General features: G+C 41.8%; 2 protein-coding genes across 9 annotated transcripts in view; both read right to left on the bottom strand.

Annotated features, from left to right (window-relative positions):
- Window positions 1–1568: 1568 nt before the first annotated feature.
- FXN (frataxin) lies at window positions 1569–14395 on the bottom strand. Of its 3 annotated transcripts, none has more exons than XM_075411219.1 (5): window positions 14270–14395; window positions 12653–12735; window positions 11178–11298; window positions 6549–6646; window positions 1569–3234 (listed from the first exon to the last, which is right to left on the bottom strand). In XM_075411219.1, the coding sequence occupies exons 1-5, from the start codon at window positions 14393–14395 to the stop codon at window positions 3081–3083; spliced, it is 582 nt and encodes a 193-aa protein (XP_075267334.1). In that variant the 3' UTR covers window positions 1569–3080. The 3 variants fall into 3 exon arrangements, with proteins under 3 accessions (XP_075267334.1, XP_075267336.1, XP_075267335.1); XM_075411221.1 differs by lacking the exon at window positions 14270–14395 and adding an exon at window positions 13660–14007; XM_075411220.1 differs by lacking the exon at window positions 1569–3234 and adding an exon at window positions 3252–3882.
- A 5502-nt stretch (window positions 14396–19897) lies between these two features.
- The window catches only part of PIP5K1B (phosphatidylinositol-4-phosphate 5-kinase type 1 beta), a 139947-nt gene continuing 136927 nt past the window's right edge, over window positions 19898–22917 (bottom strand). For all 6 annotated transcript variants that reach the window (XM_075411083.1, XM_075411084.1, XM_075411085.1 and 3 more), the window contains one exon: window positions 19898–20585. In XM_075411083.1, the coding sequence (XP_075267198.1) occupies window positions 20583–20585 (3 nt within the window). In that variant the 3' untranslated portion in view covers window positions 19898–20582. The remainder of the gene's footprint in view (window positions 20586–22917) is intronic.

The raw sequence follows: 22917 nt of genomic DNA, 5'->3' as shown, positions 1-22917 counted from the left end.
GCTGAAGCTGCTCAAAGACGTTTGGAATCCTAAGGAAACAAGACGGGATGTTTTTGTCACATGGAAGAATCTTGCAGGGAAGAGGTAACATTTCTTAAGAATTATCACAAGTGGAAATGAAAATGAGCCAAAAAACACCAGACAAGCATTTAGGCATGTAACTCCTGTCAAACAAATGCAGTCCTTCCTGACCAACACAGACGGCGAGCAGGTGCTGCAAGCTCAACCTGGCTGCATGCATCAGTCGAGGCTTCCAAAGGGAACAGTGGGTTTTAGCAAGGCTAGACAAGCTAGGACTTTAAGACTGTAGGCCAGAAGCGGAAAAGTACAGTCATCAGAAGAGCTATTTCGCTGTTGGTGAAAACTCTGATGCATCTAAAAAAACCCAGAACACCCCACTTTATCTGCTGAGTCTGAGCATCCAGCACAGCTACAAATGCCAACACTCATCTTTCAGAAGAACTCTGTATACAGTTTCCCTTCACTGCAGATGGAGCAACCATCTCTTGGGAAAAACGCTGCCAGGAACTGCTTATTCCAGTAAGTTACAGAGGTAAAAAGTAGCATGGAAGAGTTACTTGTCTTGGGGCAACATGCAAAATTTGACACTGGGATCAGAGCTCGTCCTGTGCTTCCACTGTATGAGCGTGATGGCCAACAGAGTCCTTGCCCTTACTTACAATTTGATGCAAGCATCAGAGAAAAAAAATGAGTCATGTCCTATGATTCACTTTGTACACCAAGATAAAACTCATTCTAACTTGCTCATGCTATTCATCTTCACCAGTTAAGATTAAATCCATTTGTTTCTCAGCTACCTAAAACCAGGAAATTGTTTGCATAAATAGCAGTAGCATTAGGATGAAGGGCAAGGCGCGTCAAATGTGAAACTGAAGCACTCTTATAAAAGCCACCCTGACTGGCCAAATTTTAAACAGAATCTTTCCAGTAGGTGTTTTAAGAAACACAAAGAATTCAAAACAATATGCATGCCGGCAGTCTGTAGCTTTACTACCACAGCCTGGTATCACACCTTTACATAATGAATTAAGAATTCTACATGCAACTTCATTTTTGTATAAACATTTGCATGAGACGTAAGGGAGTGGAGAATGAACCTTCAAATATGAATCAGATGCACGTTAGTGAATATGTTGCACGCAAATTACTTAAGAATTTTCTGAAAAGTCCATCAGAAAACAATAGTTAAACAAGCTATGCACGATCAGGCAAAGGAAGAACCAAGAGGAAGTATCCTTGATCCAAATACCAAGTATCATCTATACAAATATGCTTAAACAGTTATTTGAGCTACCAGGAGACTGAGCTAAATGCTATCATTTTCCATATGCTGTAAATTATTTTCAGTGTTCTAAATTCGAAATAGCAAAAAGATGCTCTATTTTTAGCTTTCTTAAAAAAAAGAGCACCTTTTACTCTAGTACTCATATGAGTTGGCAGTCATTGTATTTACCTCATCCAGCAGAGCTGAAATTTCAGATAATTGTCATATTTTTTATTTTGATTGAAAAATATGCAAACAGCATGCACAATTAACCAAAAGCTGCTTCCAGTGAAATGCTACTCTCTGTTTAATGGTGGGAAAGAGCACGTAACAATGCTTATAATTTAAATGCAAATACTGGGCAAAAATACTACATAGCTTGCATTTTTTAATGACAAAATTAATTACATCTGTAACAATTCTAGCTAGCCAGAGAATCATGCCAAACTAACCACAAGCGTCAGAGAAGAAAACCAAGGAGAAAAGCAGTTTGCATTGAATATCTTTTCATACATTGATAAAAAAAATTTCTAAGTGTACAGTGTAACTGTTTCCTTAAGAATTAGTCAACAACTTTGTGCTTCCATTTTATAGGCAATTAAAAACCACCAGAGGTAATAATACAACAGTGCAAGTGTTTAAGTGTTCTTCTTGCAGTTCACAATTTCTTTTAATGTTTTTTTTTGTTTAACATCCAGAGTATACAATTTATTTCATTCTTGTTTTTCAACCGCCTGAAAAAGACAGCTTCACCAGCCTAAGTACCACACTCAATTCCAAGAAGCAAAAAAGGCGAAAGTTTCTGCATCAGCACAGTACTGAGGGGAGCCTTCTTGTATTGTTGTGAAAAAAGATAATCTAAGCCCACTTACTTAAGAAATGCCGCGGAATAAAATTAGTGCAAATTTTTGCAACCATGAGAGGATCTTAATTTTGCTCAACTAAAAAAAAAAAAAGTCAATAAATTACATATTTATACTCTTTGAAGAACAAAAAGGAAGAGAAAGAGAAATCCACAGTAGCAGAATGAAGTGTTTGCAGAGATATTGCTGCACAGCTTAAACATCACATACCAGCCTTTCCAGTTCCATGTGATGCTTACAGCCACACAGACCTCTAAGTAATTTAATGTTCAGGTCAAAAAAAATCATAATGTAAAAGAAACCAGAATTTAGAATTTGGAGAAAAGAGCAAGTTCTTCAATACTGAGAGAAAAACTCTTATTACATGCATTACACAAAATGAAAAGTTTCTACCTGCCACAGTCATTTCATTTATGACATGTTCAATTTGACTGTGATGCGTTATTCACTTGCAATAGCCACACATTTTAATGCAACACAGCATTAATTTAATTTAATTTAATTTAATTTAATTTAATTCACAGCACCACAACTTATGTCAGTGCGATTCGCAGGCATTTCTTCCTTTGGGTGAATGTCTCACCAAAAGAAATTTAGCATTAGTGCGCTGGTCAGAAGTCGCCAGGTGGGTCAGTCCTTACATCCAAACAAAGCTACAGACAGTCAGAATTCATCACTGACTTCTTCAGCAAGCAAGAAAGAAATGCAGTGACAGGAAGGGCGACCTCAACCACCTGTACCACTTGGACAAAGATCCAAGCAGTGACACAGAAACCCAAAGGCTGAGCACTAGAGAAAAATACATTCTTTTCATTTTTGTTGCACAACATAGTGATGCCAAGAAAACCAACAGAATTAAGCTCTGGTACTTCAGAAACCAAGGAAGGGCTTGGCTTGTGGTTAAAGTCTTTGAACTTCCATGAGGTAGAACATCAAGTATCTTCTTTCCCAGAATATATTAAGCAGGACAAATCCAATTTAGTTTTTAACGCTGTTGAAAATTCTTTTGATAGTAGTTCATGAAGGGATACTCTGTCATGAGAATACACCCAATTCCGTCCAGTCCAGTCATAGCGCTTGGGCCCACTAGAAAACAAAACACACATTGTGTAAGTACAGGTTACTCATGGGGAGCTGCTGGAAGCCTGCATTTATAGCATACCCCAGAGAGTGCCCAGCAAAAGGAACAGACAGCATGGAGAAGGACTGGTGGGCAGTCTGGGGAAGTGGAGCAGAAAAGGCCGGATCTGCCAAGAACTGCTGGGCCATCCAACAGATGTATCTGAGAGGTGACAAGATGCATCAGTCACTCCCAGCAGACACAAGTACTCTCCTTCCCTTCTTGCTTTCAGAACTGACTCCCTCAGTTTCTTCTCTTATCTCCTCCTTCGGTCACCTGTGTAATTTTCTCGCACAAAAGGATTGCAAGGGATATTTGTATAACGCTGAATTAATGCTATTGATTAGTTCTTGCAGCAGTCACATGCAGATATTTTAAGCACAGCAGAACACAGATCACCATTCTCACCTTCTATTCAGATGCAACAGAACAATTTACCACCTGAAAAGCAAGTATCTTGGCATGTGGGGGATTTATATTTAAAATGCTGTTTTCCTCTGTGTTAGCATATAGTTGTTGGCTTGATTTTTCCGGCCTACATTAAGCACGAAGAAAGAAATGTGAATGCCTGGGTTCTACTCCAGACCTTTCTATCCACCCAATTCTCCACGCATCTGAAAGAGGAGAATGATGGAAAGGCACTCAGTACTGTTAAGGTCAGCTAGAGAAACTAAGAAAAGAGAAAGGAATGAAATAGTTGTCTGTGATAGACAGACAAACCATCAGTCTCATCCCTGAACTTGCAGGACAAAAGGCCTTGGAACACAGACAATCCATGCACAAGGTCTGCTGGAGAACAGACTATCCTATATATACACAAGAACAACCTGCAGGTTCTCTACAAACATAAACACTAATCTGAACCTTGAATATCCTGAATTACTTGCAAAACTCAAATGAAGAACTTTCCACCCACTGACCAGACTATGAGAAGTCACAAATGCAAACATAAATCAAAGTCACTTCCACTGAACTCTCACTCGATGCAATGGAGATTATGTGCTCCAGTTACTTTACTGTGCATCTCCCACTTCTTTGTCTTTGCAGCACAAGCGTATGTTTGTACTGTCCTGCACCTAGAGAATAACAGAATGCGATGCAGCCACTCGTGAAAATCAGACTAAGACACTCCATTTAATCAACAGCAACAAAGAAAAAAAATGCCCAAGTTATGTGAACTGGTTTTATGTTACGAAGTAAATACCAGTGATACGGTTAGGATATGAAACACCTCCATAGTTCTCTGAATCTCCAAAATGCAATTTTTTTCATGTAAGTTAAAAATTTAAGCAAGGATCTTGTGACTTCTACAGAACACCTACAAAGTTAAATATAGATCAAATACATTTCTCATGGAAAGTCTGCATATGTTTTCGAACAGTAAGAGAGCAGAATTAAGACATCACACTAAGGTATTATTAAATATGCTGTGTAAGGTTGAAAAGTCTTTTCAGTCAAAGGAGCTACATGAATTACTGCAACCACAGTGCTGGCAGGTTCCACCCAATCCTTCACCCCCTTTTTTTAAATTGTCAACTCAGTAAAGCTTTACAAACACAAGCTGAAGTTCACTTTGCTGTATAGATGCATGATAGCAAACAGGTCAAAAAAACTCAAGAAAATGTCTCTCTCTCACGTCTTAAGAATTTGTCTCCCTTGGGGTATGTTCTTAAACACTCAAGATTCTATATTTAGTGTACAAATTTCCCAAATATAACACTCAATGCAAGTAATCACTGGCAGTAACATCTGCCTCTTTCACTTCCTAGTATATTGCACTCAAGAAGTATATCACTCCAGATCACACAGTAATTGCTGCAGCTGCTTTTCAGAAGTTAGGAAGTAAGCGAACACGTAGCACCATATTTCAGGAAATACCGCTGTTTACCGTAGTACCAGTTCAGGAAGCACAAAACTTAATGTTTGTAGGGGAATCATTTTTATCACAGATGACAAAAAGTACTGCCAGAGAATTTTCAGGTTTATCTCTTTCCTTATGTGTTTTTATTCACTACCAAAGCTATCAAAAAGAGAATTCCATACTCTGGAGCATGTATGTCTTAGCTCAACTAGAGATGGCTCCAAACAGAAAGGAATTCTCTGAATTTTAGTTTTCATAAATAGACGACACCATTGTGTCAGTGACACAAAAATCTTATAGTCATCGTAAGCAGAATCAAGGTTCGGAAATTATGCTTGTTGCAAAATATATGGAATGAATACATTCTGACACACAGCCTGCACCTGTCTAAACAAAAAGGTTTGTTACGTTGCTAGGCCTGTGCCTTAGCAAGCTATGTACCTGTTAATTAAATTATTTAATTAATAAAAGGATTCCGGGATAGGAGAGGAGTTAGTATGCTGGGCACCAGCCAGTGCATAAGTACACTAAAGCAAAGTTCGAATTTTCTTCAGGTAAATTTTATGGCTAATAAATGGTTTCTCTTAAATCTCATTGTGCTCTCCCCTCCCCCTCCAACACTACTACAGAATTCTACTACTGCAAAACTATTCCCGGTTTTGCAATCAGTACACTCCTTCTGAACAGCATTTGAGATGTACGTCTGCATAGCCACTGGGAGTGTACACACTTTCTAGGCTAGCTAGTTCCTTCACCAGTAACACTGACCAACTCCCTCAGTTCTTTCCCTGGGGTAGTGGCAGAGAGTACAAACTTCTAGGGGAGACAGCTACAACGCTTTCCCACGTATCTGGCTACCCTCGCTGCTGAAACCAACCAGAAAACCTGGAATGGCTCAGAACACAGCATTAGAGAAGGCAAAGGGAACAGCTAGCCAAGGCTCCTATAAAGTGCAGACGCCTGACAAAAACAACCAGTGGGAGAGCACATAAACATATAAAGCAGGAAATCCCACAAGCTTAGAGGGGAAGGAGCCACCCTGTTTAAATACAAAGAGAGTTTTAGATCATAACATCATCATCACTCTTTTTCCTACAGAAGCTTTGGGGTTTTTTTTAATCTTAGGTGTTTATTTTTTCTGTGAGTAGGCTGTATTTCTGTAGACAGTGGTTTTGGATGGGAACAGGCTATGAATATTCTGTATTACACATTTCCTGGATGAATTTTAGGTATGTCAGTATACTGCACGGTGCCTCAAACCTCTATAATAATTAGATTATACGATGCTTTGAGAATACACTAAGTGGAAGGGTTACTTACAAAGAGGACATTACATAGTCCATGCCGTGCTATAAAAAAGGGGAACTAGATTTCCACCCAGTCTGCAGACACTACATAACTAACTTACACGTAACTTACCTAGTGGGTGAGGACAGCCAAATCTGCCGGTTTGGTGTTTGCTTATTGATTACATAGGTTCCCATGTCTCCACCTAGTTTAACTGTTAGAACTCCGCTCTTAAAACACAAAGAAGATAAGTGAGAAATTAACAGTTTGCATCCTGTTACTTGACAAGAATTACATCACCTGCAGTAGATAAACAAAAACTTGCATATCTGTATCACATTCCCAGCTGTTACCCAAACAATAATAAATTGGAAGAGTGATCATTAGGTATCAAAAACTTGTGTTAATGCCTAGGACTACCTGTATACCTTTCAGTCTGATCTAGACTTTAAACTTTCTGGTCAGAGTTTGATTTAGTGTTTGCACTATTCACAATGGCACTACTTAAATAATACTCTTGAGCTTTGACCTGTCATCTTGAAAGGACTGCTAGCTCATTTTGCAATGATTAAAACATCATCCAATAATAACTTTTTCTGTTCATGAGCAATGCAGAACCGGTGTGGTTCAAAGTCAAGAAGCTTTGTGTGTCATGGGTAGATTCCTGAGCCATGAAATTTTACCTAACTTAAGTAACTGTAACAACTTCCCAGTGAATAAACACTATTCTTTCTCCAGTAATTCTGATGAAGTGCCTAGGTCCTAAGTCATACCTCAAAAATACTCTATCCCTAAACTCCAGGAGCTCTGGTTTGTTTTAGTTATGCTGGCTTTAGGCCATTATCCTAGTAAGCATTTATTTTCTCTTTCTTACTCACCTTTCTTACTGACAACATGATTCGCATTTCTCTGACATTTTCAGAAGTGCATTTGAAAAGCATATGTAACTGACAAAAATATCTCTGTCCTAACTTTAAGAGTGAAACAACGCTACTTGGACTAGTGTTATTCTATAGACGATCTGAATTATGCTAATTAAAAAGGGCATCTCTGCAGAACACAGTTTGACAATACAGGATATAGGTTAGTCATACTTCATCTGCAGTTTCTCAAATACTTCATGCCTGACGGCAAGATAAAGCTTCTTTAAGCAAATCGTACTTTTCCTGCTTTAGCCAGAAGATACTACTAGAGCTACTATCACTGCTCGGGCTATTTGGTATGCACACACACTTACTGTAGGGAAAAAAATACTTCCATTTCAGAGTAGCTACTGCCTGCAAACTTACTCTGTAGCATAGGCGGCAGCTTAGAGCTTCACTCTCCTTCAAAGCAATGCAGTGCTACTGGTTTCTGACTTATCTCAAGGATCATCAGCCAAGGTCTTATTTTTTTACCCTAGTTTCCATGCTGTTTCTGTGCTTGATAAGGGATTTATATCTATGATCAGTAAAATGAAAATAAAAGGCTTCCCTGGTTAATATTGCCAGCAGGTTGCCCTGCCAGTTATGTTAACTGGATATCAGTTTAGTGCAAAGAAGCACAAGAACAAGCTACTTCTCTGGCTGTCAGAATTCAAACTTTTCTGTATCTTAGCCATCTTAGATCTGTAGAGATACAGCAGCATAAGAGCAGGTTGGGCTATTAGGCCTGAACAACGATACAAAGGTTTCACTATTCTTCTACATGCTTGTTAGTGCCATATTAAATATTCATCGTGATGTTATGCTGCATGCTACAGAAACACTGTAAGTAAATAGGTTTCCAAAGAGTTAAGAAAAAAGTTGTACTATTGCTTACATTGTGTGACAGCTGTTGGAAAGTGTTGTTGCTCTGTCATTGCAAATTAAATAAAGGTTAAAATCCAATGCTGTGTTTAAAACATTTTCCCATACATCTTGCAATATTTCTGAAATACTAGAAAATACAACTTGAGTTTTTAAGAACTTAAATTGCAAGATATTTTTACCATATTTTAAGGAATACTACTTGTATTGTGTTTGCGTGGCAAGGTTTTGGTAGTGAGGGGGCTGCAGGGGTGGCTTCTGTAAGAAGCTGCCAGAACCTTCCCCTGTGTCTGACAGAATGCCAACAGGCTCCAGGACAGACCTGCTGCTGGCCAAGGCCGAGCCCATCAGTGACGGTGGTAGCTTCTCCATTATAACATATTTAACTAGGGGAAAAAAAGCCTGCAGCAGAAAGAGGAGTGAAAATTGGTGAGCGAAACAACTCTGCAGAGACCCAGGTCAGTGAAGGATGAGGGCAGAAGGTGCTCCAGGCACTACAGCAGAGTTTCCCCTGCAGCCCATGATAAAGACCATGGTGAGGCAGGCTGTCCCCCTGCAGCCCATGGAGGCCCACAGTGGAGCAGATCTCCACCTGCAGCCTGTGGAAGGGACCCCACGCTAGAACAGGGGGATGCCCGAAGGAGACTGTGACCCTGTGGGGAGCCTGTGCTGGAGCAGGCTCCTGCCAGGACCTGTGGACCCGTGGAGCCCACGCCAGAGCAGGTTTGCTGGCAGGGCTTGTGACCCCATGGGGACCCACGGTGGAGCAGCCTGTTCCTGAAGGGCTGCACCCCGTGGGAAGGACCCATGCTGGGGCAGTTCATGAAGAGCTGCAGCCTGTGGGAAGGACTCACGTTGAAGTTCGTGGAGAACTGTCTGCCGTTGGAGCAAGTGAAGAGAGCAGGAAGGAAGGAGCTGCAGAGACAATGTGTGATGACCTGACCACAACCCCCGTTCTCTGTCCCCCTGCGCCACTTGGGTACAGGAGATAGCGAATATATGGAGTGAAGCTGAGCCTGGGAAGAACGGAAGGGTAAGGGAAAGGTGTTTTTAAGATTTGGTTTTATTTCTCAATATCCTACTCTGATTTGATTGGTGATAAATAATAAATAAACTAATTTCCCCAAGCTGAGTCTGTCTTGCCCACGACGGTAATTGGTAAGTGATCCCGCCCTGCCCTTATCTTGATCAATGAGCCCTTTGTCGTATTTTCTTTCCCCCGTCCAACTGAGGAGGGGGAGTGATAGAACGGCTTTGGTGGGCACCTGGCGTCCAGCCAGCCTAAACCACGACACTACTCTATGCTTTTTGTACTACTGGATGAATGCTTGTTAGCTCCTGGTAACAGTAATCTCATACGAAAGAGATTTTTTTTCCCCAGACACAAAGATACAAATTGCATAAAGAAACCAAGCTCATAACCACTCACAGACACATCACACCTTTATCACGTTCGCCACCTCGTGGCTTGCTATAGCAGTAGCCTTGTTTCTTTGGAATTCGGTACGCTTGGGACTATTCAACCTTTCACCCTTAACATAAACCACAAGATATTATTATGGCACCACACAGACATGCAGCAAAGGAGTACTGGTAAAAATTACGACAGATGTAAAAATAATTCCTTTTGAGCCTCACAGGAAGTCAATGTCAAACACAATCCACTCTACAGTGGCTGGCGATAAAATTCTGACATGACTCATCAACTTCATGTAACGAAGTGTCTAAGATTATTAAAGAGATAAATTATAATATTTTTGCTAATTTTTGTCCTAAGTTCTTTAAATCAGGCTAATAGGTGCCAGTATGCTAAAACATACCGAATAGTAACAGTTACACAATTCTTTGCTTTCCACCAGAAAAGCAATTAGCTGTAACATTAACTACAGACTTAAATAAAGCAACAAGTAGTATTTGCTAAGGGCAACAACAGAATCCTACTAACAATACATTATCTTCTATCCTAGCTGTAAGAAATAAAGAGTGAACATTATGATGACAAAGTCACACAGGAGCAAGTGCGAAAACCACAGGGTTTGGGGGTTTTTTTGCACAGTGCAACCCAAACCACCTGCTTCAAAGTCCCTGAGCATAAAACCTTAACTGACAGGGCTAGTAGCAAGCAGCCTCCTTGTGGCAAGACATGAAGAGGGAGCAGCAGTTACGCAACCTCAGAAAAATGCAGCAGCGAAAGACCTGTGTTGCAGATGGCAGTGTAGAAGAAACTGCACTCTTCTCCAACTCATGTAGAGGGGCTGTAACACAGAAACCACTTCAGGAATTGTATATAAAACTAATAAATTGCCTATACAAATGGAATGGAAGTTTTTAATCTGAGTCTGTCACTCCTGTAAAAGAATGTGAACGGCTGACCTAATGTCTCTCGCAACAGCGGCCTTCTCCCCATGTATGCCCTGGTCTCACTTTTGCCACCACCTGTCCAAACATTGCATTCTCTTGTTGCTTCTCTCCACCAAAGGCTGAGTCATCAGCAAAGCCAGGACAAACGGACTCTACCTGGTCAAGACAAACGCTGCTTCTCAGTATTCAGGGCAATCAAAGAAACTGCTCCACCAGTTACATCTGCTGTACGTGCACTACGTCACACAGGCCGGTCCTAGTAATCACCGAGTCGTACGTGACTGTTGATGTCACATCTATGTGCATTTAGAAAAATTTATAGACCACTGTGACATTAGAAACCAGTTTATGTCTCCTCTTGTACTCCTTTATTATTCTATATCATGTCTGTCTTTCTCTATACACTATTTATTTTAAATCCTCAAATCATACAACAGCATGTGTCACTTTTTACCAGAATAGTTGCTCCAGTCAGTATAAACAGGCATATTTTAACAATGAAGCTGTAAAAACTCGTTAAGTGTTGGCACTAAGGTGACTAATTATGAAATCTCCTTCAAAGAAAAAAAAAATCTACAATAATTACAGTAGTAACAGAATGTTTAAAACATACCCCTAAAGAGACATCATAATCTTCTGGGGTAAAGGGTTTATCTGTCAGGTCCTCAAAGAAATCTGCTAAGGAGTCGAGTGTTTCTTCAGCCAGTTTTTCATAAGTGGTCTCATCTAAAGAACTACAAATGATATACAAGCACATAATTAGGAGGAAAAACATGGAAGACCGTATTTTCCCTATAATAAAAACATACCAAGACCATGACTTTGGAGCACACAGTAACCATGAAATGATCAGGTAAAACAAGTAGTCATTTTTCTTAAGGTAACGTAGGTAATGATCCACCTTATAAATGGAGGTGGAATTCTGAAATTTTGGTAGTAGAAAACTCTTAACTGAGGAGTATGTACTTCCTTCCTTAGATATACTGACCCTTGCGTACCAAGAGGACAGAGTTAGACGTCAAAATACGGCATAAAATGGACTTTGTGCATGAACTACTTAGCTTTGAACTCTACAAATAGAGGGAAGCATCTCCAGTTTAGAAGCGCAGGTCCTTTGACTGTAAGTAACTCGCTGTAGCTACATGCAGTTTAGAAACATCAGTATCACAGGCCATGTCTATGTACAGCATTTGACTTCTCAACTGGAGTTGCCAATGCAGCCTGGTAATCAGACGTTCTTTAAAGCGCGATTACGAACTAATACATACAATTACCTTCTTCTTCAGAGAGTCTCAAAGCACCCTTGTAGCCCTTACATAAGGCTTATAGCACTCGTGAGACCACTTCTGCTACCCTCTTTAAACAAGTAGAAAAAGTTAGTGGGAACAAAGTCTAGATCAGTTTAGTTCACCAAATGCAAGTAAATCACGTAAGTTTTTCCATCTGTATCAGAGTCAACTTTTAACTAAGCGTGTAGGTGGGTATCTCTAGCAACAGACAGTTCAGTTTTCGCTAATGGGCATGGCAACACAGCAGTTACGGTGTCACTATGGTGACGTAGTATCTTTCAGTTGACGATACAGAGCATAGTTTTTTTTTAAAGTTTCTTGCTAGCCAGCTACTGAAATATACGCCACGCCACTCATGTGAGGGACACCACAGAAACACCTAGGGGCGTGGAGAAAGGAACATCTCAGGATTAAGCAAGATTCGTGTACAGATTCAGGGTGCAGTTCAGGTACTCCATGGTAAGGCCCATTTCAGACATCTGCACAACCCTTCATGGGGCCTCCAACTGCTGCATCAGAAGGGGAGAAGTCTCTGACAGGTACTGTGTTGTATCCTTTCAGTGCAAGCAGAAATTTCACGTACCGACATATGCGAAATGGTGCTAGACACCCATGTTCAGGTACACAAATTATTTTCTAAGCGACTTCCCAAATCCACCCAAAATGCTTTGCTGAAACTGTACTTTTCCTTTACATCACCATATCAACACTACATTAGTTTGATAGTGAGACTATCTCTAGAAATTATTTTAAAATGCAGATTAATCTTTTCACACGAATATCTCAAAATAAATTTTACCTTATGTCATTCAGAGTTCCTGCTTTTCTCAAATTCATTAACTGAACAGTCTTGCTCTTCACCTCTGAAGCATATTGTAACTGCTGTTGAAAGTAAAACGGAATTAAAAGTTAAAAAACAAAGAATTATAAATTACATATTTGTCACATAAATTACATAGATCCTTGAAGACCTTTCCATCCTGCCCAAGTAAAATATTAATATTCTGTATCACAGAGCTAATAGGGAAAGAGTTATGCAGCTTTAGTCCTTGGATGATTGAGGCAGTCTAGAACATCCTTGTCTTCTGATACAAACTAATAAAAAAAAAAAAAAGAATTTTCTTCATAGGACAGTGAACTAGGAAAGAGAAGAACCGTTTTTTCTTTTCTGTCGTTCTACCACAGAAATACTGAGCAACTTCAGACAACCGGCTTAGGCCAAGATTTTCACAAGCATCCACTACTCAGACGCTTCATTACCAACAGCTTGTGTCCCCCTGCCAGCAGCTGTGAATATATTCAACTGTAATAAACAGACACACTGAATCCTCCTTACTCACAAAAGAGCTAACATCACACTTCACATTCCACATCTCTTCCGTAAAACAAGCTGTTCCATTTCTAATTTCTCTTCTGATTAAACAACTTTAAAAAACAAATCAAGATTACAGAAAAGCTGTATCGACGTACTGGCAATGTAAGAGCAGGGAGCAAAGCGCGCATCCCCTTTGAGGGGAAGCAATACATCAACATGGATAAAAACAAAGCTGATCCCCTAGTCTAACAGGCTAGCAGAAGCTCTTATGCTATGCACCAAGAAAGCACGACAGCATGCTTGCCACTTTCTTCTCGACCTGGGCTATGCAGGTGTGTATTTTCGGATGAACAGTAAGCCAGCATTCTTGATTGCTTTGAGTGTACTTGCACAAGGTTTTGAAACCCAACAGAGTGAGCTGAAAAGGAAGTAACATTTAAGAAGGAACTATGACAGGCACTCTTCAAGCACACGAGAGCACACACAGAAACACCTCTCTCCACACGGTCTGACGCCTCCATCCTCGGGCAGGCAGATGAACGGGCCCGTCAGTCGGACGCCGCGACACGAAGGACTGCACCCGCCGTCCCACCACGGCCACACCGGCTGGCAGAACGCACAATGATGCCTACGCATCTCCCACTGCATCCTTTGCTATCTCCTTCATACACACTCGGGATCAAAAGCCACAAGGCCGCAAACCGGCTCCGGTCCTGGCCAGACCGGGAGGCTGCACCTCCCTCTGCTGGACACGGCCCGCACACCGCCGAACGGCGCCGGCCCACGGCGAAGGGCGGGCTCGCCGCTGGGCAGCCCTGCCTGCGCCGCTCCTACGGCCAGCGCGGCCGGACCCGCCAGGGCCGCCCACCGCCAGGCCCAGCGCTCCCGCGGCCCCCGCCGGAGAAGGCCTCAGGGCAGCAGGCTGCCTCCCCGGGCGTGAACGGGCGGCCAGGCCGCGCCCCGCCCCGCCCCGCCGGGCCCGCCCGCCGCGGGAGCCCGGCCCGCGGATGCCCCGCCCGCCCCCGGGCAGCGCCGTCGCGGGGGGAGGAGGGGAGCCGGCGGCGCAGGCCGCGCCTCGCCTCCCGCCCGCCTCACTCTCACCGTCCGCCCGCGGCCCGCGGCGGCCGCCCCCGCCAGCGGGACACCCCCGGGGCCTCCGCTCCGCCGCTGCGCCGCCACCGCCCGCCGCACGGTGCGCACCGCGCCGGCCGCCCCCGGCCTCCACATGTCGCCGCCGCGCTCGCCACGGAAGCGGCCGGGGAGGAGCCAGCCCGCCGCTACCGCCCTCCGCCGGCGCCGCGGGGAGCAGCGCCGCGCCGGGCCGAGCCGGGCCGGGCCGGGCCGCGCCCCCTCGGGGCCGGTCTCGGCCGTACCCCCAGACGGGGGGCGCGGGGGCCCCCGAGCTTCTGGAGGGGCACTCGGGGGCCTCGAGTCTGACGGTACCGTGAGGGCGAGGAGCTGCGCGGGTCGGTTGATAGCGCGGCTGCGCCTGCCGTGCCCCAGCTGCTGCGCTCGCACCGCTCTGGCAGCGGCCTGGCCCGGGCAGGCTGAGCCACGGAGCACAGCGCTTTGAAATAGGTGTGTTGTAATCGCAGTCATTTATTCAGCTGCAGGGGAGGAATCCACTTCCCGTGGCTGTGCTGTCCTATGGTTCCTGTCCTCTTCTCTGGCAAATTTTCAACACACGGTGTCTACAGCTTTTCCAGACCCAAGGAGCGACAGAGCGGGATTCCCTCTCTCTTGACAATTCAGGACAAGAAGTGTAGGATACACTGGCAGTACAGAGAGGGAGCGATGTGTCACCAGCCCTGGTTTGTGATCCTGCCTGCTACGCCAATTTGTTGTGAATCCTGATGTAGGATCCCTTAAAGAAGTGCCGTCAAAAGGTATTGTCCAGAGTGGTTTTAATGCGGTGCTGTGAACGTGTGACTTAACAGTAAGTTTGATGGCAAGGTTCACTCTGTTAATTACTGCGTGGATGAAACATATAAAGGAAAATGGAGTCACACTCGAGTTAGAACGATTCGCAGAGAAACTGGAGACAAAAGGGTAAGGAAGACTGTGCTGTTGAGTGACGAGGTGCAGAATGGACCCCCTTGCTTTCTAAACTCCTCAGAGAGCAGCCTGGGCGCGGCCGGATCCAGACCTGGCCCCAGACCTTACCAACGGTTTCCGTCTAAAGGATTTTATATGAGTGTTTCATTAGCATCAATTCAGCATGCAAAGTTACCACGGCAAAACGAAAGTCACCATGCTACAGGGTTATGCGTGGTGTCAGACGCTCGCCAAAGATCTGCCATTGGTGAAAGGTCTCTCTGCCCCGAGGAGCAGCCTTGAGGGGCGTCCGAGTTCAAGGGGAGATCATCACCGTGCAGCCACGCTGCCTAGCAGGGAGGGCTCAGAGAAGGCTCGCTTTGGCTGTCATATTTATGGCATAAAGTGGTTGGCTTGTAGTCAGATTACATGCAATGGGAAAGGTATGCATGAGAGTCCTTGTACCCACAACTTTCTTTGTTCCTTGACAAAGCCACCTGCTATTCATGAGTTAATTGCATGCCAGTCTGGTCAAGGGGCCGAGCACACCCGTCACACAACGGGACAAGGACCGGGGCCATTATCTTGGGTTCAAACTTTACAGTGGGCCAGCTGGACAACGACTTCACACCCCAAAACTGGAGTAGCTGCAACTCACTCAAAAAAGCTGCTGGGATTCCATTTCCTGTTAACTGAAGTTAATTAATTCTAGGTGAACTGCTCTGATGTGAGCAGCTAATACAGACCACTCGAGATGACAGTCACTGGTTTGTCCAGGAGCTGTTTTGGCTGCGTGAATACCCTGCTCCATGAAGAGGTACATTGTTACAGAATATAGCATCCACTCAGGGACACATTCTAGGGCAGCATTTTCTGTGACAGCAAGTATCCTGATCCATTACCTCCTATAGGTAACATGCTGCCCTGAGCCAGTAAAGGGAAAATAAAGTACATCATCTGTCACATCCGACATATGTTTGACAGAACTTCTGATGGTGCGGTTCAAAAATCAGTGAAAAAAGAGAAGGGAGTTTATGTGGGTGGCTGGCCAAGTTCCTACTGAGTTATTTAAATGCTGGTGATATCGTATGACTAATGAGATGTGAGGATGTCAAGAGTTTCAGCTAGACATCTTCTATCGTTACTTAAACTGAAAAAATAAAACAGGCTTACCAAGGAGATGAGATCAGAAATAATTCTGATGAAAAAGTTTCTGAAAAAAATTTTCAGTGGCATCACAGACAAATTTCATTTCGGGTCCTTCCACAGGACAAGACTGCAAGATGCAACAGTTTCAAATAAAATCATGAATATGTAAAGCATACAAGTATTAAGAAGCTTATCACTGATTTCTGTGTGATGCATTTTTACATTTCTAAAACTCTCACTCGGGTAAGCAGCTGGCATCTTGCAGTGCTTCAGGGAATAAGTTGTCAAGTTTCTCACCAAGATTTCTATTATTTTTTTCTTTCAGCTGAAATTATTTTCTACCACATGAGGGGCAAAAGCCCAAGACAATTCAAGTCAGTTGTGCAAATTTCAGCTGAGGCTTTGACATAAGAGTTTTCTGTTCCAAACCATGTTATCTAGCTTCGTAAGCCTCTTGCCTGCTGCCAGCAGAGTCCTGTGTGTTTATTACCAGTATCTTCCCTCAGACCTTGTATGGGTCTGTGTTCTTCTTGCATTTTGTGAGGGAAGTTTTTATACATCAGCTAGATATGAGCTACTCTCCAGTTCCCTGAAGACCAGCCCACAGTCTTACCACTTCTGGAAGAAACTAGTTATGTTTTCACAGCTGTAATGGTCTACATAGTGAGATAAGGCCTGCAGGGAGAAACAACTTTTATCAGACTGCAGAATACATTAGCAAAGCAAACAATTCCTTTTACATACCTAGGTGGGGAGAGGGGAAAGCAGCTGGATGAACAGAGGAATGCCTGTTCTTTTATGTAGCACTTAATCTAGTGAAAGATGGTGCTTGTTTACGTACCTTGCCATTCCTATCCAAAGAGCATCGGAAGGTATTTTCTGGTATTATCCATGTAGTTCCATAGTGATTTTTCTCTGATCATCCAAGGTCATAAGGAACTCTCAATAGCAAATGTTCATCTCTTGTTTCTAAGTTAATGACTAATCCATGAATTAGTATAGATTAAATATTTTCTCTGGTATTAGCAATCTCACTTACCAAATCTTTTAAAAAATTGTAAACAATGTTCAAGTTAATGAGCTTTACAGGATGCTACTACCAGCAAGGATCATTCACACAACTTCAAAAGGGCCTGGGTTAGGGGTTAGCAATTTTAACGATTTCTTTATGTTTTTCATCTTGATCCTTGTCCCTTAGGCTAATGTTGTTCATACCACAGCACTGTGGTATCAGTATCTTTTTAGGCTGGTGTACAATAACTCTGAAGTAGGTCCAGACGCAGAATGGCTGCAGGGTCAGGCCCCACGCCTTCAGCCCAGAAAGAGCTGGTATCTTTCTTGTTGCAAGCAAACGCACGCACCATTGGAAATGGGTCAGGGAATGGCTTCTGTGAAGGAACAGGTGGAGAGTACTACTGATTACTTTTTTATCCCTACCTAGTGGAGGGATATGAGTTATATGAAATTAAATTGGCTGAAGTATAAGCAAAGTCAACAAGAAAACAGATCATGGGATAGGTGTTAGTATTTTCAAACCACTGAATTCTAGTACAAGGACATGAAGTTGTTTTTGTTGTTTTTTGTTTTGTTTTGTTTTTTAAACTAAGGACAACTACTACACGCTACCACCAAAGGCAAAACACCCTCTGAACACCATATGATCAAGTCATAGGGTCAGATACACAAATTTGGAGTTATTCCCTACCTTTCTCTAAGCAGGCATCAACCTGTGCTTTTTCCTTCTGGGCAGCTTGTAGGGCCAGAGTATTCAGATACCACTGCACTCAGATAGCCCACGTCTGTGACCTAATTCTTCAAACTTTGCTCCCCGTGGTGAGTTCCATCTGTTTAGACCTGGAGAAAGAGACCAATATGTTACTTTAATACCCCAGGGATTTGATTATGCCTTCTGTATATATTTTATTTGACATGCACTGCCTCATCAGGTTTATAGATACATTTAATAGTCATCACATTTTCCTCAAAGTGCTACCAATGCAAGATTAAGAAAAATGAAATACTTAGGCATGAAACAGACATCCTTACAAGCTCCTGTACTCTTTGATGTTTGAAGCTTTATACTATTTGATGCATTAGAGAAAGAAATGGGTTCCAAGTTATTGATCATTTACATTGCTCAGCTGTAATCCCTCTTCCCTCTCAGTGGAACCATGTAGTCACACACCGGCGGGGGGCAGAGAAAAAGACTTGTAAGCGCACATTTTTTGGAGTAAGTTTTCCCAGTGGGCTTCATAGTCTATACAGGATTTCCTTTTGCAAGTATTAAATGACTGTTTTCACTTAGAAATGACTGTGTTAAAGGGATTGTACACAAAGGATGGCTCAGTCTCTGAATTGTTTAGTGCAGACATTTTAGACAGTTTGGTCTGGTTTTAGACAGAATTGTTGCAGTTAAGTTGTGTGTCCTCTGGGGTCTTCCTACGGACAAATGATTCAGACACTACAGTCTGCTAGGTAACTGGGAAAAAAGTGACATGCATGTGTTTTATGAAGGTTAATCTGACGCATAAACTACGAAATTTCATGGTTTTCCCCAAATAAGACTACTCAGAAGTATCTACTTTGCATAGAGACACATTCTAAATATGCTATACACTGTGCATGAAGCAGCAGACATTTCACATAGATGAACAAAATGTTTTTGCTCACAGGGCCTGCAGATTGGTCATTTCTGAGAGGAATGCTGAAGAAGAATTATCTTGCTGAGATAAAGCAACCTAATTTTAAAGCCTGGAAAAGAGGTTATCATGAAACACAGGCTCTCAGTTAAGTCACACACTCTACATACTTAGAGAAAAAAAACCCCAAACCTTTCTGTTTCTCTGTTCTGTGCATAATTAAGGAATAATACCCTCTTCCTTGTCAGGGTTATAGAATTACATCAAAGTTAAAAAAAAACCCCAAAACAAAAAAAACTCCCAAAACACCACATCGAAACCTTAAATGAAAAATTCTTCAGAGGTACAAAGCATGATTCTAGGAATTGAAGTGCCAAATTCTCGTTTTGCCAATCCAGCAGGTCTGTTACACTTACTTCTAGAAGAAATGCTACTACCAGTAATTTTCATTAATTTTCAAAGCGACACCTCTGTATTTTTTAAATACACCACCGCATCGAAGCATGAAATCTTGGATTCATTGTCACTGGTGTTTAGGATTATGTCTCTGCTGCTAGGGAAATTAAGGAAACGAGAATGGTTTCTACAGTTATCTTAAAAGGATTGTCCACACTGAAAAACCTGAAATGCTTTTATGAAGCAAGGCCTGTTGAGTATGTTTCTTTTCCTTTTCTCACCTGATTTCAAGATTCCCCTCTTCTTTAGAGAACTGGTAGAAGGTAAAGACAGATGCCATGTTACAGAGTAGCTTTCATATCTCTCGAGATGCCTCTGAAGACCATCTCATGAAGACAGAGAAATACCAGAACAGTAAGTCCTCTACAGATCAAGAGCAGGCTGACAGCTGTCTTAGTCTTGAGAACAAAATATTTTATTCATCAATAAAACTATATTTTACAGTAGTATTTACTAAATAAATTATATAATTTCTCTTTTACAAGAAATAAACTCAAATCAAAAATATTTCAGAGACAATATATATACACAACATAAGGCCTTGTTATAAATAACACTTTTTTCTCCTTTTCACCAACAGTGAAAATATCGTTAGAGGCTCATTTTCATACAGCATCTGCAGAGGTTTACCCTAACCCTTGTATGACATCAATCCTGACTTCCACTGACGTGGACCTAAGTGATTAGAACTGCAGGGTCAAAACAAATGAAATTAATTTTATTCACCACTGTGCTTATTTTTTAATAGGTAAAGCAGATAACAGATTTTGCTTGTGCATAGTTACAGAATGCATACAAATGAAACCACTAGAGAGCTCATAAGAAAATACCACTTTAAAGTCCAAAAAAAGTGATTGGCAATATAGTAGAAAGCAGCCTGAATACATAGTTCTTCACAGTTAAGCAAGCAACAGCAGATGATAGCAGACTGTGGAATGTTTCACGCCATTTTTGCCAAGTCCATCAACTTTTTCTATGGTTCAAAGATCCTGAGACTTTCTTAGAGTGAGTTCAGTTGATGATTACTCTTTGTCTATTAGGCTCAGCAAATTCCTTCTTCTTAAATCAGGAGTGCAGAGAGTGCTCTTCGTGAACCACCGTCACTTCTCTTAGTTTTACTCTTCGTGTATTCTTTGTTACTGGAAATACAGAAATGACCAAGTCAAGAGTTGTGTGTGTTTGTTTTCTCACAGAATTATAAACAGTTAACATCTTTCTTCCCCTAAACAGATTGCAGCACAGTTTGGCAGTGATTCTTTTCTTACCTTGTCCCCTAATCAAAAGCTTTGGGTCTCTCTTCTTGTACCACAGCTAACCTCTAGGTTTTGCAGGCACTACAGTATACTTACATTCCATGAAACAGAACCACTTGCTGCTGCAAAATGCTGAACACTCTGGACATCAGAGAAGACAGTCCAAACTGAGAGCGCTCAGCATTTCACAACAGCTTTTACTACCTGCCAGAGCTGACTGGGGCCTTTGTTACTCAAATAGTTAGGGGAAAAACTGCAGTCTTCATACGTCATGTATAAAAATCCAGTTAGCTTCCGCAGGATACCTTCCCCCAGTTAAAAAAATCACACCTTTCCAAAAACTTTCAGGCACAATTAATGTTCTAGTCAATGTCATAGCAATCATTCTATTTCGCAGAAAAAAACCTACTTGATAACGTTAATGAATTAAGAGTTTTCTACAGCATCTTCTACAGAAGCAGTGGTTATGAAATACAAATAGTTGATCACTCCACAGCATCTCTGTGGAGTCAGAGATGAATTGAAGAGAAACTGTTCTTTGCTGAACACCTTATTACTACGACTCAAACTAAGGATACACTGACAGCTGAACAAAATATTGCAGTAAAATGAATGCATGTAAGCTAATGTATCCAATGTGGAGCAAGACATAAAACCAAACCAAAGACATCTGTAGCAACCTTACTCTACAACCTTATTAAAACATATAACAAAGGCCTAAGTTCCCATTTATTAAACAGATTTAAGGTCACCTTTAAATTGTAGTTTTCCATACAAGCATTTAATTAACCTTTAAATAGTTCAACAACAATCTAATCTTGGCTACGAACAACAACAAGAAAATCTCCAAAGGCATTTTTAAAGCTTATCTTAGAAAAAGGTAACCAGCAGATTTAAATCAGTATTTTAGTTATGACTTCTAGCAGAAGGCCTTGAACCTTGAAGAACGTTATTTCAATATTGTTCTGTGGCAACCTTTAAACCTGTTACTGTATTGTGTGCCAGTGCTGGGGTGTTCATAATCACTGATGCTAGTAAGCATATTGCTAATTTCTCAGCAGCTGTTCTCTTTCTCTAGATAGCTGTGGTCTGGCAATGAAAATGTATCTACTGCCATATCAGCACTTGAGTGTGCTAAAGGAGTAAAGTAGTATGTACTTGTAAGATGCAGAATAATGTAATATGCAAAGTGCTATTCACTAATCATATAACGCAATTACAACTAGCTTTATCTTGTTCCCTTTCCTCTGATCCTTCCAAAGCATTTCAGATGGATCAGCGATGGAAAAAGGATCAGCAAAACCTGCATATGAGAGTTGGAGAAAACAAACCTGAAAGAAACTCATAGCAACTGCTAACTGTGTGAGTCAGTCACAAAAATGCTGTTCACAGCTCTGATGCCATTTTAAGATGGTGAGATTTTCAGATATTCATCTTTGTGTCAGGTACAGTCCCAGTTCTGCGCCTATTATTCTGGAAAAATCTCCATGTATTTCAAGGTGCAGGATATGATCCTCTCTAAACAACTCTGTAACCACTGCGCAACTTTTGTGACTACTTTGATTGCAGATATAAGAAACATTATTTTGTGATAGAGACTGAGTTTGGCCATAGCAATTGTGTCTGAAATGATAATGGACAAAGGACACTGTAAGATGCATTCCTGTAATCACTGTCTGAGATGCCTCACACTGGGTATACAATGGATTTACAATGTTTGAGCCTGCTTGCAGCTTTTTGCATTGGAACATTTTTGTGCTCCAGTCCTCTTTTCATGGATTTGTTTTTAAGTGGATTGACTTCCTCATAAGGTACTTTAAAAGCCTCGGGCATGAGAATGTGTAATTCCGCGGTAATATGTGCTGGCATTTTAGCACTTGGCTTACTCAGGTAATGTATTAGTCGTAATCTGAAACAGCACCTTTTTAATCTAATCAAACACATAATTCCTGTGTCTGATTTTCATGCAAGGGTGACTGAAATGTCACTACTATATTGCTTCCCACATAACGTTGCTCCTGCAAGAACACCTCTGCCAAACTAGATTCAAGTGCTTGGTTGTTGTTTCACCTCGTACCAGGTTTCAGTGTTATGAGAGACATAGCCCTATTTTTCCTCTCATTTTTAAGATCATGCATGGATGGATACAGGGATAAGACAGATAACAGAGGAAAGAAGCAGTTACCTCACCACATAGAACAAGGAGGTTTTCCCCCTT

Source organism: Opisthocomus hoazin, chromosome Z (genome assembly GCF_030867145.1).
Source record: "Opisthocomus hoazin isolate bOpiHoa1 chromosome Z, bOpiHoa1.hap1, whole genome shotgun sequence".
Classification (NCBI taxonomy): Eukaryota; Metazoa; Chordata; class Aves; order Opisthocomiformes; family Opisthocomidae; genus Opisthocomus; species Opisthocomus hoazin.
The sequence above is the reverse complement of the archived record's forward strand: the minus strand, read 5'-3'. Positions and strand labels throughout refer to the sequence as shown.